Here is a 19656-nt window from a genome sequence, read left to right as displayed (position 1 = left end):
AACAGCACCATCTTCCTAAATGGAGAGTAGGTTTTTGAGACTCCAGTCTCAAGCAGTAAAAGGGATCCATCAAAAATTTCTAGTTCACATGTACTCTAAGCAAAAGGTAAAAAGTTCTTACACATCACTGCCTCCTTCAAAATATTCTTATACGATTTAAGATTCACTCTACCTTTAATACTTCTATCAAAATGTTTCTAAGTCTTTCTCAGGGGGTGCCTGGCTGGCTCAGTTAAGGGGCTGCCTTCCGCTCAGGTGGTGATCTCAGGTGGATCAATGCCCACATTAGACTCGCTGCTCAGTGGGAATCTGTTTCTCCCTCTCCATCTGCCTCCCTCCTGTTTATACACAAGCTCTCAAATAAAAAAAATACATTTTTTTTTATTTTTTAAAAATAAAGTCTCAGGATCACTTTCACGAAATTTTAGAATCTTTTTTTTTATTTGGCCACCACAGTCAAACAACATTTTTGATGCCTTTTCCAACGTGTTAAAACATCACAAGTAGATGACTTAATTACTGAAACAAGCTTGTGACAAAATTTGGTAATGCTAAAATTAAGAGAATCAGAATAAATTCTCTCTATATTAAAGGCATTGGGCTCAGTTTGGTTGTGTTTCTTCTAAATGGGCTAACTCCATTTTCACCAGCAGCATTAGTTACTACTGTGGATACATAGGATTATGAAAACATAACCCATAAGAAAGGAAAAATTAATAGCATAATTTATACAAAATTCACCTCAGGGTAGCCTTGGTGGCACAGCGGTATAGCGCCACCTGCAGCCCAGGGTGTGATCCTGGAGACCCGGGATCGAGTCCCACATCGGGCTTCCTGCATGGAGCCTGCTTCTCCCTCTGTGTCTCTGCCTCTCTCGCTCTCACTGAATGAATAATTAAATAAATCTTTAAAAAAAAAAAATTTCACCTCAGATTCTCCTCCCCAAGAACTGCCACTGCAGATTTATCACTTCTTATCCTTTTATCCATTTATTTACTGATATCATTGTCTGGCCCCAGTCTACCTTCCCAGCCCATCACTCCTAAACAATTTATTAACTCTGAAATCAGGATCTTACAACTGACAGCAAATCTTAGAAAACAGCAGATAACCACATGGCAATCAGGATATAAATTTCAGCATTTGAGCATGCTCAAACTTGGGTCAGCTTGCGATTTTCTGTAGCACTTGACTTCAACCTCCTGACATTTCATTCAGCAAACCATTAAAGGCCAATTTTAGCAAGGATTAAGTTTTCTTACCAGAAGGTTGTTCTGTTGACACCTTCTGATAAAATCAAGAAAGCACCAGCACCAAAACTTGCAGAGTGGATGAAAATTCTTGCAAGAAAATCCTGGAGATAATAGAGGAGAGCTCATTTAAAGTATGCTTGCAACATCAATGCTCTCCATGACACTGAGGAAGATATTGTAAGAAAAAACACAATCACCTGAATGTGAAGATGTTTTAACCAGTTTATTTTGTTTACATCTTCCATTTTATGCATGCGTTTAAAGATATCTTTCAGGGGCTCCTGGCTGGCTCAGTTAGTTGGTGGAGCATGCAACTCCTGACCTTGAGGTTGTAAGTTTGAGCCCCACGCTGTGTAGAGATTACTTTAAAAATCTTAAAAATAACGATACCTTTCAGTAAGTATGAACCACCACAAACAGATTAACTGGCAACACTTCTTAGTGTCTCTCAAAACTAATGCCACTTTAGATGAAATTGTAGTACTTACACTAACTTCCCAAATCTGCATATAGAAAAGTAACCTATTCCTTGGATTCTAAATCCTATTGAAACTGTGTAGACACCTCTGCCATTGGCTCACTTTCATACCTCAAATCAACAGGTCTACAATCAATCCACCTCTTGTCCTGCTCTGCACTCTACATGTTATGACCCATTCTACAAGAGTAAAAATAAGACAAAATACAGTACAGTATTTCTTAACCAGGGTTCTAAGAGACTACAGCCCAATCACTACGGCATTCACAGTGTGTAATGAATTAACTTCTCTCCCATGCATTAGGATGGTACTAGCTATGTACTAACCTGGGAAAAACTGTGAAAATAGTGCCCAATCACTACGGCATTCACAGTGTGTAATGAATTAACTTCTCTCCCATGCATTAGGATGGTAATAGCTATGTACTAACCTGGGAAAAACTGTGAAAATAGTGTTAATTTGGATGATAGACTGGATTATGTTGAGAAACTGACTAGCACAGGTGACCATCATTGCCTAAGTAATTTTGTGTATGTCTCAATTTGCAAATGGAAGGTATTGAAGCTTCCTAAACTAAGGTATTCCCAGGTACTCAGGTACACAAAGTACTTAAAGCTACTCTTCTCCCCCAAAATACCGCGAGAAATTGTCCTCCTGGTGCTTCTATATCAAGTAATGTAAATAACTTACAATTAAACATTTTATGTTTCTGGACTGTGTACTCAAGTAACAGATACAGAAATTGGGGAAGGGAAAAAATCTCACCAGAGACTAGAGTACAATGGTTTCACTGTTAAGATCCACTACGTACTATGTGATAGGTAAGACAAGAGGGCCCAGGGCAGTAAGGTAAGGGTAATAAGACCCCTAACTGGCAGTATTTTTGCTACAAAGCAAGTCACAATGTCCTCCTTCAGTGAGTCTTTATATTCTACTGACAGCACTTCAGAGACTTTCTGGAGCAATTCTCAGGAGGTTCTATCTACCCTGAATGAGATGGAGCTCTCTAAGACGCTGGGCATCCTCCTCCTAATTCCTCCACATGCAAAAACAAAACACCCTAAAACAAATGATTTTTAAATACACTGTACTAACACATTTGCCTATGAATATTCAAAATAAAGTCCTGTTGTAGTAAAGATAAATGGAAAAAAACAACTAGGAGATTTAAGAAATTTTATGTATAAACATGACCCAGACTGTTTAACCAAGCCTGGAAACCCTGGAGCCCTGATATGGAAAAAATAGTTCAGTATGTAAAAAAAAAAACTTCTCTATAACCAGAGATACCAAAAAGTCAACAGGTATTTTAAATGAGAAGGGGGCATTCTTAAGTGAGTTCTAAGAAATCTCAAAAAGTGACAAAAGACATCCAATAAGAAAAGAGGCAAACATAAATTTATGGAAAAGCAAATCCAAATAGCCAACAAACATTAAAATTCACAAGTGGGACTCAGCGAATGAAATTTCCATCGAGGTATAACCGTTTATATCCAACAGACTGGCCAAAATTAAAGATTACAGAACTCATTTTCTGCCAAGGATATACAGAAAAGCCTTCACATTTACTGAGAAAGCAGAATTAAGCCTTTTGGAAGGTAATGTTAACATTTATTAAAGTTAAAAAAGAAAGTTCCCTTACACCAAGCTTCCCATTATTTAAAACCCCTCCAATGGAAACAGATATGTGGAGTGGGAAAGAAACTGAAAACAAAGTGAGTGTCTATTAACAGGGGAATGGCTGGAGTTTATCATTCTTGCCATTAGATATTATGTAACCATTTAAACTATACTCCAAGGGAAAACAGTCAAAATACAGACTACCATATTTTTATAGAGCAATACTGAAAAAAAAAAAAACCCCACATGTGTATATGACTATACATCTATGTACCATTCTATTGAGTATAGAGAAAAATCTAGAGAAAAATCTAGTATGATGTACACCTGGCTATAAACACTAAGTGAAATGGAGTGGGGATGGGAGGAGATTAAGTGCAAAGAGGACCAAAGAAAAAAAGGGAAAAAAATTTAAAAGTTCGTGAATATTTAACATCTACATATAAAATTATACATAAAAAAAATAAAAAATAAAAAATAAAAAATAAATAAATAAAATTATACATATACATATGTATGCGTAAATATTCTTTAAAGAGGGGCACCTGGGTGGCTCAGTGGTTGAACGTTTGCCTTTGGCTCAGGTCATGATCCCGGGGTCCTGGGATCCAGTCCCACATCCAGCTTCCTACAGGGAACCTGCTTCTCCCTCTGCCTAAGTCTCTGTGTCTCTCATGAATAAATAAATAAAATCTTCAAAAAATAATACTCTTTAAAGAAGAGACACATATCCTTTTTTTTTTTTTTAATTTTTATTTATTTATGATAGTCACAGAGAGAGAGAGAGGCAGAGACACAGGCAGAGGGAGAAGCAGGCTCCATGCACCGGGAGCCTGATGTGGGATTCGATCCTGGGTCTTCAGGATCGCGCCCTGGGTCAAAGGCAGGCTCCAAACCGCTGCGCCACCCAGGGATCCCTACCCTTTTTTTTTTTAAGATTTTATTTATTCATGAGAGAGAGAGAGAGAGAGACGCAGACACATAGGCAGAAGGAGAAGCAGGCTCTCCTGCAAGAAGCCCGATGTGGGACTCGATCCTAGACCCCAGGATCATGCCCTGAGCCAACGGCAGAAGGCAGATGCTTAACCGCTGAGCCACACAGGCGTCCCATGGAGACATATCCTAAAGCACTTTCTCAACCAGCACTTTTTCCATAGAGCATATATATATATATATACACACACACACACACACACACACACAAGCACTACTCCCTCAATCTTTTTAATTTTTCCATCCCTAGGGATCTCAAATCTACATTCTAATTAACAAACTAGTGTGATGCTTGTAACACCTAAAAGATTTAAACTGTAATTTGATTCCAGTAACAAACACAAACATTTAAGACTAATAATTGTGATCAAATTTCTTAACTTTAAGCAGCACTTTTTTTTTTTTTTTGAAGATCTACATAACTAAATCTACAAGTGGAAGTCATTTTAAGTCAATGGACACAATAATAATCCAAATCCAGTTCTTCTTGAAATGGGATTACTTAGTGGTTTCACAGGGCCATCTGAAATTATTATAACTTTCCAGTTGCAAAGAGTTGAAGTTCCCTATAGTTCTATGTATCCCTAAAGTTCTGTAACAACATCAGAACTAGACCAGGATCAACATACAACTGCTAAAAGAAAATTTTCAAGTGAATGAATCAAAATTAGAAATGATGAAGTTAATTTTGCATATATTACCTAAAATTAAAAACAAATCAGTGTCCCAAAGTCAAAAATGAGATCCACTTGATCATTTGACAAACACATACAGAAGGCCTACTATGTACTAAATACATATAACCAGTCACCAGAAAATTTAAGGCTTGAAAATATTCTATGATCTGAAACACTATAAAAGCAAAAATGGGAAAAATAAGTTTTACTATAATTAACCAGCCAGTGTAAGAAACAGAGATACAGAAAGCCTGAGTCTTGACCCTGAACAAATCAACAGGGAATGCATGCATGTTCATCTGCCAAAAATAACTACAAACTTCATCAGTTATTAATGAAGACCTCTACTCATTTTCCCAAAAAAAAGCAAAGCAAAAAAACGCTGAGGCCAGGGTAAAAGACAAAGTAAAACAACTGATATTTAATTGAGTTTCAATATGGAATCCGCTTTGCCACTCTTTTCAGCATCTTTTAACATGAGGACAAATAAACTAAAAGGATTGTATGAATAATTAGAAATGTTTGAAACAACAAAGCAATCCTTTGTATTACTTCATTTTGTTTTGCTCAAGGTACTTATGAAGACTTGGTATTAGAAAATTTAACAGAGCTATCAAAGTCTCTTACTACTGACTAAACGTGCAATGAATATTCTAAAGCCTTTTAATACTCAATACTACATGGCAAGAAAACGCAGAGGTGCCCCATGATAAGAAAATTTGAAAAGTTTCATGTACAGTTGACTCCTGGAACAATACAAGGAAATAGGGGTACCTACCCCAACACAACTGAAAGTCCACATATTACATCTGATTCCCTCCCCCCAAAACTGCTGACCAGAAGTATTGCCGATTACATAAAACAATCAACATGTATTTTTTATATATCATACAGTATTCTAATATATAGCAAAGCTAGAAAAAAAATGGTAAAATCCTGACAAAAATACATTTACACATGTAAGTGGATGCATGCAGTTCAAACCTCTGTTAAAGGGTCAACTGTATATGCATATATATATAAAGCATTTCAAATATTTTGAGAAATACTTCATATAACAAGCAATATTAAGATAGTAACTGAGGAGGGATGCCTGGGTGGCTCAGCGGTAAATGTCCGACTTCGGCTCAAGTCGTGATCCCGGAGTACCGGGATTGAGTCCCACATCGGGCATCGGGCTCCCTGTACGGAGCCAACTTCTCTCTCTGCTTATGTCTCTGCCTCCTCTCTCTCTGTGTCTCTAATGAATAAACAAAATCTTTAAAAAATAAACAAATCGGGATCCCTGGGTGGTACAGCGGTTTAGCGCCTGCCTTTGGCCCAGGGCGCGATCCTGGAGACCAGGGATCGAATCCCACGTCGGGCTCCCTGCATGGAGCCTGCTTCTCCCTCTGCCTATGTCTCTGCCTCTCTCTCACTCTCTGTGACTATCATGAATAAATAAATAAAATCTTTTAAAAATAAAAAATAAATAAATAAATCATAACCATCTAGCACACCATTTGAAGCATATTCGTAGTTTTAAATTTTCTAGTAACCATATTTAAATAAATTTTTAAAAAGTACATTAGCTTCCATAATACTTTTACTTAATCCAACATATCCAAAAGACTATTTTAACATGTAATCACATTTTAAAATTATGATGTATTTTTTTATACTAACTCTTTGAAATCTGGTATAGGGACACCTGGATGGCTCAGTGGTTAAGCATCTGACTTTGGCTCAGGTCGTGATCCTGGGGTTGGTTCCCACATCAGGCTCCCTAAAGGGAGCCTGCTTCTCTCTGTCTCTCATGAATAAATAAATAAAATCTTAAAATAAAGGAATAAATCTGACATAGATTTTACAACTAAAGCACATCTCCATTCACGTTAGCACATTTCACCTGTGGCTAGTGGCCACCATATTGGAAAGAGCAGATTTTTATCAAGACACAGAGCAAATCATTTCTCCAGGAATCCTCCCAATTAGTTCTCTGGACTCCCACTGTATTAACAGCTTGTTAATAATAATAATATATAATCAGTAATTTAATGTCATATATTTGAACTTTAAAAAAAAATTACACTTTAAGAGGAGGATAGGGGGATCCCTGGGTGGCACAGCGGTTTGGCGCCTGCCTTTGGCCCAGGGCGCGATCCTGGAGACCCGGGATCAAATCCCACGTCGGGCTCCCGGTGCATGGAGCCTGCTTCTCCCTCTGCCTGCGTCTCTGCCTCTCTCTCCTCTCTGTGCATTCTCATGAATAAATAAATAAAACCTTTAAAAAAAAAAAAAAGAGGAGGATAGGGCCCTGGAAGGCCGACGGGCTCAAAGAAGAATGAGGAGGAAGTGGAAGAAGATAAGGAGGAAGAAAGATGAAGAATGGCTCTCCTGTAATAATGTTTAAGAAGCGTGCATGTGTACTAGACAGCTATTCTGCTAAGAATGTGAATTCAAGTGCAGTTCAGTATTAGCATCAGTATAAAACTGTTCAGATTTCTATATAGCTGATAGTATTCTTTTCAGAGAAAATACTCTTAAAAATGTAGGTTGTAGGGACGCCTGGGTGGCTCAGTGATTGTCTTTGGTTCAGGTCCCGATCCCAGGGTTCTGGGATAGAGTCCCACACTGGGCTCCCTGCTTCTCCCTCTCCCTGCCACATCCCCTGCTTGTGCTGGCACACTCTGTCACCTGATTCTTAAAAAAAAATATATATATATATATCAGTTGTAGAGGCCCCTGTATGGCACAGTTAAGTGTCTAACTCTTGGGTTTCTGCTCAGTTCATGATCTCAGGGTCCTGGGATCCAGCCACAAGTACTCCTGCTCAGCAAGGAGTCCGCTTGCAATTCTCTCCCCCCTCCCTCTGCCCCTCTTCCCACTTGTGCGTAATTGCTCGCTCACAATCTAAAATAAATCAATCTTCAAAAACATAAAAGAGGGATGCCTGGGTGGCTCAGTGGTTAAGCATCCACCTGTGGCTCGCTCAGGACATGGTCCCAGAGACCCAGGATCGAGTTCCACATCAGGTTCCCCTAAAGGAGCCCGCCTCTGCCTGAGTCTCTGCCTCTCTCTCTCTCTCATGAATAAATAAAACCTTTAAAAGAAAAAAAAAAAGACATAAAAGAATAAAAATGCAGACTGTAAGCTTTCTGAGAAGCTCCAACAGTTAGACTTTAAAGTTGAATGTTTGGGCAACCCTGGGTGGCCCAGCGGTTTAGCGCCACCTTCAGCCTAGGGTGTGATCCTGGAGACCTGGGATCGAGTCCCATGTCGGGCTCCCTGCAGGGAGCATGCTTCTCCCTCTGCCTGTGTCTCTGCCTCTCGGAAGGAAATGAAGGAAGGAAGTTGAATGTTTCTGGGACACCTGGGTGGCTCAGCGGTTGGGCATCTGCCTTTGGCCCAGGGCGTGATCCTGGAGTCCCGATTAAGTCCCACATCGAGCTTCCTGCATGGAGTCTGCTTCTCCCTCTGCCTATGTCTCTGCCCCTCTCTCTGTGTCTTTCATGAGTAAATAAAATTTTTAAAATAAAGCTGAATGTTTCTAAATACTTTAAGATTTAATTTCTTGACTAGTGTAGCACAGTAGACTTGTAAGAATTAGTGTAATTTCTTAACTTGTGTAGCACAGTAGACTTGTAGAATCAGTATCAACGGTAAATTTTCAGTTTTTGGAATGTTGCATTGTTTCTTAGAAAAATGATGTAATAAAAAAATTTTTAAATCACACCACTCAAATCTGAAAAACCAATCTGAACCTCGAATCAGCCTATTAATTCTTTGGACCTAGATTCATTTGGCCTCAGTTTCCACAGTTGTTGGTAACATTATTGTCCCCTTCACTGTGACTGAGAAGACTAAATGAGATAAATTCATGTAAAGTACCTGCACAGTCCAACAGATAGCCTGAGTGCTCAATATATAGTAGCTCTGTTAGTGCAAGACAGGATCTTAATGAACAGAACCAAGCAGAAAGCACCACTTGATAAATTGTTAAAAAGCAATCTAACTGCAAAACACTGCAGATGAAAAGGAAAAAAGGATCTTACGACTGTCTAGTACAAGAATCGGGATCACTCATGGAACACCATATTGCTCTTCCCACTATTAAAAAAAAAAAAAAAAAAAAAGCTAGTCTGGGGTACCTGGCTGGCTCATTTGGAAGAACATGCAACGCCTAATCTCAGGGTCATGAGTTGGAGCCCCATAGGAATGCAGACATTACTAAAAATAAATAAAACTTAAAAAAAAAAAAAAAAAACCTAGTTTGCTACAACCTTAACATTGTGGTAGAGAAATTGCTTCTTTAATTATTATCAAGTGTTTGCCTTGTCTTTTTTTTTTTTTTTCTTTTTAAGACGTTATTCAATGACAGCACAAGCAGGGAAAGTCAGAGAGAGAGAAGCAAACTCTCCACTAACCAGGGAGCCCAATAGCAGGTTGGATCCCAAGGTGCTAAGATTATAACCTGAGGGGAAGGCAACACTTAACCGGTTGAGCCACGCAGGTGCCCTGCCTTGTCTTTCTAACTAAAATACTTAAATATAAGCTCACTATTGGAAGATTTCCTTTGAAGAACTTCTAATACTATGTTAAATTAAGTATTGGAAATGAGAAGCCCTAGAGTTAAATCTCATTTCAGCATGGACAAGTTACTTATTATTATCAACTTCCTAGTATGTAAAACGGGAATAAAAACACATTTACCTCAGGGAGTCTTCGAAAGAACAGAATCAGAAAATACTAGTATAAGCTGCATACACTAGCTAGTAACAGACACAATAACCTATCTTAGAGAATGCACACAAATATGATATGAAACATATAGGTGTGTGAAAATATGGAAATAAAGTTTGTTTTCTGTACATAAAGCCAAGGCCTTGATAATCTCTCTAGGTGGATAAAGTTTTCCCTTTTTTTTGGTTTTGTTTTCAGATTTTTCATATTTACATATTGCTTTTACAATTTAAAAAAATAGACTTCCTTACAGAGGAAGTCTAATTTTCAAAAATTAAGTGGCTTTTTCAGTTACATCTTAGTTGTTTTTTTTTTTTTAATTTTTTTTTTATTTATTTACTTATGATAGTCACAGAGAGAGAGAGAGAGAGAGAGGCAGAGACATAGGCAGAGGGAGAAGCAGGCTCCATGCACCGGGAGCCCGACACGGGATTCGATCCCGGGTCTCCGGAATCGCGCCCTGGGCCAAAGGCAGGCGCTAAACCACTGCGCCACCCAGGGATCCCATAGTTCTGTTTTTATAAAGTTCTGTATATAACATATACAGTTAGGGCAATCTTTGGAATTTCCATGTCTGTGTAGATTCCCATATTTTTACAGTATTAAGTTAAATCTTTTGCTTAAAAAAATTTCAATAATAAAAAAATGCATAGCTATTCTTTTATTTTATATTTATAAATATTCTTATATTTAAGATATCTGGAAATATGATTTTAACAGTGTCCCTAATATTAAGACAGCCACCATCTAGCTTTTCAATTACTAACCTGCACAAAGAAATAAATATTCTATACTAATTTTGAAGTCAGTACTCTCTCAAGAAACTGCTCTAAAACTCTAGGTTATGATCTTTAACGCTAATAAACCTACTACATAATTTAATTACCGTCGAATTTCATTTTAATATTAAATCAAGGTAAAGTAATGGGAAGTTTTGGAAATACTGTAGTGCTTTGAAATTTGTAGTCAATTAGTCAAAGGAGAAATTGCAGAGCTGTAAAAATAACTGTTTTCTACAGAAGACCTGAAATTTCATTCAGCCATCTTAAGAGATTACACATTTCCTTGGAATAACATGGAAACTTTCCTTAATATCAGCAGAAACTGAGGCACTTCTTTCCAACTTTTATTTAAATTACATTCTGAAAAAAATAAATAAAATAAATAAAAAACAAATTACATTCTGCCCACAGCTATGCAATTTGTAATGCTATTGCAAAGCTCAGTATCATATACATCAATTGTTAAGCATTTTAATGACTCCAAGGAGGCACAGGGTTTTTTGGGAGCTAACTGAAATGTTCTAAAGCAAGCTTATGATAATGGTTACACAACTCTATAAATACACTAACAATCATAAAACTTAAATTCTTTCTTAAATATTTTTTTAGAGAAGCACCTTCAATAGCCAGTAGTATAAACCCTAAAATGCCTCACTCTAGGTAGAAACGGCTGTAAATACAAATTTTTATCTAGAATTATATCTCCTCAGGTACTTAAAATATATCCCACTCTTTCCAACCCCATAGATTCATAAAGCTGCAAACAGAAGCAAATCAAGTTTTTATCTAACAAACTACAAATCCACTCAAAAAAAAAATACAAAACATAGTATGATTTAAAAAAAAATCCTAATTTTAGGTAACATCTTCTTTTAGCTTTTCACTGGTTCCAATTAATTTGGAAGATGAAGTTTCAGTTCCACCAGAAAATCTTTAATAAATGTCTACAGGGTACTGCCTCAAGGCAGGACGACACTGGTAACTAAACCCATGACTTTTTTTTATTTTATTTTATTTATTTATTCATGAGAGACAGAGAGAGAGAGAGAGAGGCAGACATAGGCAGAGGGAGAAGCAGGCTCCATGTGGGTAACCCGATGTGGGACTTGGTCCTGGGATTCCAGGATCATGCCCTGGGCGGAAGGCAGACAGACACTAAACCGCTGAGCTACCCAGGGATCCCCTAAACTCATGACTTTGAAATTCTACTGCGATTAGTGTTTACAACTGTGTGTAAATGGGAGGGGGGGAGGAAGAAAAAGAGGAAAATCAGAATCACCTGCACACTGAAAAACGGAAAGAATAAACCAAAATGTCAACAGCTGTTATCCCAGACAACTTTTGTTTCCAAAATGCCCTCACTGACCATTATTACTGTTTAAATTAGAAAATTTTACTTAAAATTAAATTGCTATGCTAAATGAAAGCAGCACAGATTCAAAACACTAATACGTATACTGTATGAAACTACATATAGAAGAACATTCTGGAAAAGGGGAAACTATGGAAATACTGAGGGGTGAAGCGAGGTGACTGCAAAGGTGCCTGAGAGAAATCTGGGAAATAATGGAAATCTCCATCATGTTGTCAGTTAACAACCTTTACCAAAGCTCACGTAACTATGTACCAGAAAAGGTGAATTTTACCACATGCAAATTAATCTAAAAAATTCATGTATTAAAAAATAAATTGCTTGGGATCCCTGGGTGGCGCAGCGGTTTAGCGCCTGCCTTTGGTACAGGGCGCGATCCTGGAGACCCGGAATCGAATCCCACGTCGGGCTCCCAGTGCATGGAGCCTGCTTCTCCCTCTGCCTAGGTCTCTGCCTCCCTCTCTCTCTCTGTGACTATCATAAATAAATAAAAATTTAAAAAAATAAATAAATAAATAAATAAATAATTGCTTGCGCAGTAAACCATTTTTTTTTTCCAAGTGAGCAGTTCTGTGGGATTAAAAAATAAAAACAGGAACTGAACTACACTTCAAATCCTTCATTTTACAGCAAAGATATGCTCAAGGGTACATGGAGAACAAAATGGGAATTCTAGGTCTGTACTTCAGTTTGCCATTATCTAACTTCAAGTTCAGGGCTCCTTCTGCGTCTCCATTCTCGCTCTCCCAGAGTTCTCAAGACCTGTTTCCACAATGTGCAAGTGGGTTATGGTAGGACATAAAATTCCAAACGTTCAAGTGCAATTTTAGTACACACAATGTACTTCCCAACCTTCGCCAAATTACCACCTTTCTTTGTCAAATAAAAACAAGCAATGCACTCTAAGATGTGTAGAGTGAGGATAAGGATCAACAGTATTTCAAAGTTCCAAAAAGGCAATATTCACTGTGAATTTGATTTTTAAAAACTATGAAAAACTAAACACCATAAAAGCATCTGGGTGGCTCAGAAGATTAAGTACCTGCCTTCAGCTCAGGTCAAGATCCTAGGGTCCTGGGATCCAGCCCCTCCTTGGGCTTTCCTGCTCTGCCAGGAGTGGGCTTCTCCCTCTCCCGCCCCTTCCCAGGCTCATGCTCTCAAAATCTTTAAGACAAAATACCCAAAAAACAAACACTGTAAACAATCTTTACTAAAACTTTCAGACGGGGCAGCCCCGGTGGCTCAGCGGTTTAGCGCCGCCTGCAGCTCAGGGCGTGATCCTGGGGACCCAGGATCGAGTCCCACGTCGGGCTCCCTGCATGGAGCCTGCTTCTCCCTCTGCTTGTGTCTCTGCCTCTCTCTCTCCTCTCTGTGTATTCTCATGAATAAATAAATAAAATCTTTAAAAAAAAAACAAAAAAACTTTCAGACGGATAACCTTAAATCTTTTAAAAGAAAACAAATATCTTCTATAGCATCAACACAAAAACTCAGCAAAAAATGGGATGTTCTGGGATGCCTGGGTGGCTCTGTGGTTGAGCGTCTGCCTTCAGCTCAGGGTGTCATCCCTGGGTACCCGAATCGAGTCCCTCATCTGGCTCCCCAGAGGGAGCCGGCTTCTCCCTCCGCCTATGCCTCTGCTTCTCTCTCTCTCATGAGTAAATTAATAAAATCTTTAAAATTCTTAAAAAATTAAAAAAAAAAGGACGTTCAATCTACCATCCACAAGCTGCAAAATAAAGGCAAAAAAATTTTATTTTTCCGGGCACCTGGGTGGCTCAGGGCGTGATCCTGGGGTCCTGGGATCAAGTCCCGCATCAGGCTCCCGTGAAGAGCCTACTTCTTCCTCTGCCTAGGTCTCTGCCCCTCTCTGTCTCTCTCATGAGTAAAATCTTTAAAAATTTTACTTCTCAACTTGCCAGAAAAAAAAAAAAAAGTCCATTACACAATTGTATCACAACAGTGGGAATATGAAACTTTTCCATGGGAGGCAGTGTGCAAGAATGATGAATCCTACCTACCCTTGACAGAAAAAGTATAGCAAGCCCATTCTTTGTGCTTTGTGCCACAACTGTATCTGGGGTCAGAGACGGCAACCACTAGGTTTTCAATAACAGAAGTCAATGAAATATCTACTCAAATTTCACTTAGGTCTTTTGTCTGACACCAAATGTTAAAAAACTAGACCGCTAATACATCTACTCAAGCAAAAAGACTCCTTTCCACCAAGAAGTCACTGTTTTTATTTTCTGTTGACCACCTAAGGCGACTTGAAACTTGTAAAAAGCTTAGGGAGATCCTTTAGACACCAACTGTGATTCCCCACCAGGCCATTACCACGTGACAGTTAAACCAAAGCCACACAGCTTATCAGTAAACTACAAAAGGAAAAACAAACGCTAAAATGAGGAAATTACGACCACCAAGTAAAACAAAATCCCGTGGGACAAAAGGTACGCTGAAGTGAAACCCAGGGAGACCACATTCTGCGTACACACAATACTCCTGTATTAAGAGGCGGCCCTTCATAAAAATAGCCAGGACTCTCAAACATTTGAGATCCTGGCTTAGTAAGATTGACTGACAGACAACAGCTGGGGGAGATTTTGTATTGATCTCGTTAACACCGTCGTATACTTCTGGAGAAAGAGAATCGAGACCGTCTTAAGGACAAAACTAAACCGTAAGGATTTCATTTTCAGTTAGGTGACCCCTACACCCTGGAAGCCCCCACCAAATTCCTCTGCTCTCGAATTCCCCTTCGGTGTTCCAGTCCCCATCCCATTAAGAACGTATCTCCCGGTGCAAACAAACAAACAAAAAAACCTCGTGGGGAAGAAACCAGAAAAAAAAAATTCAACAGTTCTTTACAAAAACACTGAATAATATGAAGAAACTAGTCACCTCCCCACCGGTCTCCCTTATCGATTTCCTTCCCCCCCCCCACATCTTACTTTAAAGCCTGTAACTCTAGCCTTTTCTTCCGTAAGAGAGGGGCTAAGGCGCCGCCCAATTACCCAGGCCGCAAAAATATCTCAAACCCGCCACCTTACAAGGGTTTCTAGTTTTCTCTCCGATCCTAACCCTCCACTCGGCACCCGCTTCCCCGTCAGACACTGAAGTTTATTAGCCCCAAACCCTAATACAAAGGTGAATTCTTAAGATTCCGCGACGCACCCCCCAGGGGCGGGGAGGGGTCGGAGAGCGGGCCGCGGCGCCGGGCTCGGCCCAGGCCGAGGGGCGGGGGAGCGGCGGTGACCGCACAATCCCACCACCTCCTTCCACGACTCCGCAGCCTCCCGGCGCTCAGGCCTGCGCCCGGGGAGCTCCCCGCCGCCCCAGCAGCGACTCGGCTCCTCCTCCCCGGCCCGAGCACGGCCGCCCCAGCATCCAGAGGGAAGGCTCCCGAGTAGGAAAACGCAAGAGGTGTCCGACGTGCTGTTTCAAAACATAACGGAGCCCTGGCCCCCGAGACCGTTAAACCGCGGGCGGAGGGGGGAGAAGCGAGGAACCCAGCAGCCCCGGGCTTCGGCCGGCGCGCCCTTTCGACCCCAAACCTCACTCCCCGGGACCACCGGCCTTGCCCCAAAGCTGCCTTAACCCCCCAGAACACCCGACAAAGCGGCAAGAGGGTCGGTACCTTGTAGAAAGCCCCGTTGGAGCCGCGAACCTCCACCGTCAGCTCCGCCATGTTGGAACCGCAAAGGCCGCTGGGAAGAGATTCTAGAAACTTTCCAACCAGAGGGGAGGAGGGGGGAGGGGCGTGCGGGAGGCGGGGGGAGGGGCGGGGAAACAGGGCGGGGACTGGGATCCCCCGCCCCACAGCCCCGGGGTCTCGCCGCGCCGCCCCGACTCTCGCAGGGGGATGCCTCCGCGCCTTACATCACTGGTCCGGGGCTCCGCCCGCCGCTGCCAGCGCCTCGCTCACCTCCCGACACAATTGCCAGCCCTTTGCTGACCCGGCGCCACGTCCCCGCCCTCCAGGGCCGGCGGCTTCGCGGCGCGCGCGGGTGGGTCCCTGCGGCCGCCCAGGCCTCTGCTCTCCGCCCGGCTGCGGCGTTGCGCCCCGAAACTCCTCCAAGTGCCGGGAGCCCTGCGGGAGCTGCCTCGCCCGGGAAGGAGCAACTCCGAGGGCTCCGGTTGTCCACTGGTTCCGCCTTCAGACGAGGGAGGGAGCCTGAGGATGCACGTGCCAGGCGTCCCCCCCAATTCCTCCACCTCGCTCTCTTTTATCTAAGCCGGTGGCCTTCTCGTGACCCGGGGGGGGGGGGGTCAGTTCGCAGTCCCACAGATTCTCGCGCAGTTCGCGGCAGCCCTCCCCGCACCTGTTCACATTTACACTGGTTCAAAGTCAGGCTGTGAAGTTAGTTTGTGAGTCACAAGTATTTGACAACTTGCTTGAGACTTTGAGGTTAAGACTCAGATTGTTGGGAGGTGGTCAGGGAAACTGGCTACTGAGCCCGAGACCACGTCTTCCCCTTCGGCAATGCCTGCAAACGTCCACAAAAAGGATCAACGCAGAATCATCTTGTATGGCTTTCCACCAAGCTCTATGTCTGAATAGTTTGAATATCTATTTGAACAATGTTAAGGCTTTTTCCCAAAGCAAGGTCTTTAGAAAAAACACTAGGACTCTTTTATGTGTGTGTTTTATTACCATTTTGACAAACTCTTTAAAAAAAAAAAAGATCCTTTGCAGGTGCTCTGTACCCTCAGAAATGCCCGTGGGCCCAGCCCTTCTGAGGACAGGGCGGGGTCCTAATAACATGTTCACGACTCATCATCAGTACATCTACGTCTCCAAAGGTTCAGAAGGAAAACAGTTTGCAACAGTGTTCAGTATTTTGCCAAATACAAAGTGATATATTTAAAATGTTGATTATGGTGAGGAAAATGTAAACAAAGTAAATTACTTCAATGAGTAACAGCCACCATCTATGAAGAGCTTCATCTGTCCACTGTATACCACCTTCTAATGATCCTTCGGAATTACAATGCCCTAGTTTGCTTTTTATTACAACTTTATTAATATATAATCCACATACCATATATTTCATCCATTTAAAGCGTCCGACAGGGATCCCTGGGTGGCGCAGCGGTTTGGGGCCTGCCTTTGGCCCAGGGCGCGATCCTGGAGACCCGGGATCGAATCCCACGTCGGGCTCCCAGTGCATGGAGCCTGCTTGTGTCTCTGCCTCTCTGTCTCTCTCTGTGTGACTGTCATAAATAAAGTGTCCGACAGGTTTTAGTACATTCACAGAGTTGTGTAATTGCCACCATAGTTGATTTAGAACATTTTCATCAGGCCAAAAGGAATTACTGTACCCATAGGGAGTCACCCCTCATTTCATCAAAGCCCTGGGTGCTATGCAATCACTAACCCACTTTTTGTCTATAGCTTTGCTTAGTCCAGACATTTCACATAAATAAAATAAATCATACAATATGTGGTTTTTTTATATAAATTTATTTTTTATTGGTGTTCAATTTGCCAACATATAGAATAACACCCAGTGCTCATCCCGTCAAGTGCCCCCCTCAGTGCCCCGTCCCACCCCCGCCCACCTCCCTTTCTTATGTGGTCTTTTTTTTTTTTTTTTTAAGATTTTATTTATTCATGAGAGACACAGAGAGAGAGAGGCAGAGACACAGGCAGAGGGAGAAGCAGGTTCCATGCAGGAAGCCTGAAATGGGACTCGATCCTGGGTCTCCAGGATCAGGCCCTGGGCTGAAGAAGCACTAAACTACTGAGCCACCAGAGCTGCCCCTTATGTGGTCTTTTTTTACAGTTCTTTCACTTAGCATACCATTTTCAAGATTCACCCATGTTGTATCATGTATCACACTACTCATTCCATTTTATTGTCAAATACACCACTGTATGGATATTTTTTTATCCATCATTTTATTAATTCATTCATGCTTTTTTTTTCACTCATGCTTTGATAGACATTTGAGTTGTTTACACTTTTTTGACTGTTAGGAATAATGGCTTTTATTAGGAATAATGCTAATAATGTTAATTATTATTATGCTAATAATGCTGCGATGAAGATTCCTGTACAACTTATTGTATAAGAAGAGGTATGTTGTTTTTTTTTTAATTTTTATTTATTTATGATAGTCACAGAGAGAGAAAGAGAGAGAGGCAGAGACACAGGCAGAGGGAGAAGCAGGCTCCATGCACCGGGAGCCCGACGTGGGACTCGATCCCGGGTCTCCAGGATCGCGCCCTGGGCCAAAGGCAGGCGCCAAACTGCTGCGCCACCCAGGGATCCCGAAGAGGTATGTTTTCATTTCTCTTGGGTACATACCTAGAATTGATATTGCTGACTCATATGGATGCCAGCAGGCTGGGTTCCAGGACCGGGGGTGTTCAGCAGGACCAGCCAAGAGGGCCCTTGGCTTCACACAGGATGGTAATCAAACATGAGCCAGCAGGAGGTGAAAGCAGAGTTTATTGAAGACACAGAGCAATTAGCAGAGTGAGTGTCCAACACACTTAGGAAAGGAGGGAGTTTCATCTTTGTTTGAGGTCTGGGGGTTTTTATTGAGGGAGGAATTCTGGTGTATGGTCCTCTCAGGCTTTCAGGAACCAGTCAGAACAAAGACAAGGGCCTAGGTGTCATTCCTTGGAGCCAGGGGATCTTGCTTTCAGATGTCTAGCTCCAGTGGTCTGGAATGTGCATTAGGATAGCTTTCCTGAGGATCCCTGGGTGGCTCAGCAGTTTAGCACCTGCCTTTGGTCCCAGGTGTGATCCTGGAGTCCCAGGATTGAGTCCCGCGTCTGGCCTCTGGCATGGAGCTTGCTTCTCCCTCCGCCTGTGTCTCTGCCTCTCTCTCTCTCTCTCTCTCTTTTCTATCATGAATAAATAAATAAAAATCTTAAAAAAAAAAGAAAAAGAAAAAGAAAAAAGGATAGCTTTCCTGGTCATTCTCACCTGGTCCTTCTTAGATGTTTTTTGTTTTTGTTTTTAAGATTTTATTTGTTAAGAAAAAAAAGATCTTATTTATCTATGAAAGACACACAGAGAGAGGCAGATAGATACTGTGTATCTACAGGCAGAGAGAGAAGCAGGCTCAATGCAGGGAGCCGGATGTGAGACTTGATCCTGGAACTCCAGGGTCATGCCTTGGGCCAAAGACAGGCCCTCAACCGCTGAGCCACCCAGGCATCCCCTTAAATGTTAACTATTCTAGAGAACCATTAACTCCTTGTCCCTAACAAGGAGGATATATATTTATTTACAAGGTATGTGTAAAGTAGGGTGGAGGTGCAAGTTCTAGTAAGAAAAGGAGCAAAAAGCAGATTTTTATATAGAGTCCTTCAGTTTCCCTGTCTCAATATGGTAACTCCATTTAACCTTTTGAGGAGTTGGTTGACTCTTTTCAAAGTGGCTACACCATTTGCATTTCCATCAACAATGGATGAGGGGTCTAGTTTGCTTCCTGAGTTTTTTTTTTTTTTTCTCTCTCTCTCTCTCTCTTCCTTTCCTTCTCTCTCTCTGTTTCTTCCTTCCTCCCTTCCTTTCTTCCCTTCTTTCTTGTCGTTTTGGCCTGTGGTGTATTGTTTTCTCTTCTTCGTAATGTGAGTGACTTTGGGTAGGGCTGCAATAATTCCATTTGGACACAAAATAAAGCATTCCATATTATCTGAACTTTGAAGAATTAAAGTTGGTCCTCTTCAGGACTTGCATGCTGAAAACGTTTGATTTTGCCCCCAGCTGCACCGGTTCCCACTAACACTTCACTACTCCT

The 19656-nt window shown here is 41.4% G+C and overlaps 1 protein-coding gene across 5 annotated transcripts in view; it reads right to left on the bottom strand.

The window, feature by feature from the left end:
- FXR1 (FMR1 autosomal homolog 1) overlaps positions 1 to 15684 on the bottom strand; it is a 63628-nt gene extending 47944 nt beyond the window's left edge. For 3 of the 5 annotated variants that reach the window (XM_077879769.1, XM_077879770.1, XM_077879772.1), the window contains exon 1: positions 15539 to 15683. In XM_077879769.1, coding sequence (XP_077735895.1) covers positions 15539 to 15589 — 51 coding nt within the window. In that variant the 5' untranslated portion in view covers positions 15590 to 15683. Of the gene's footprint in view, positions 1 to 15538 lie in introns of all 5 variants that reach the window. The other 2 variants (XM_077879767.1, XM_077879771.1) reach the window with 2 other exon arrangements.
- Between the last annotated feature and the right edge of the window lie 3972 nt (positions 15685 to 19656).

This window comes from Canis aureus, chromosome 31, assembly GCF_053574225.1.
Source record: "Canis aureus isolate CA01 chromosome 31, VMU_Caureus_v.1.0, whole genome shotgun sequence".
Taxonomy (NCBI): domain Eukaryota; kingdom Metazoa; phylum Chordata; class Mammalia; order Carnivora; family Canidae; genus Canis; species Canis aureus.
The sequence above is the reverse complement of the archived record's forward strand: the minus strand, read 5'-3'. Positions and strand labels throughout refer to the sequence as shown.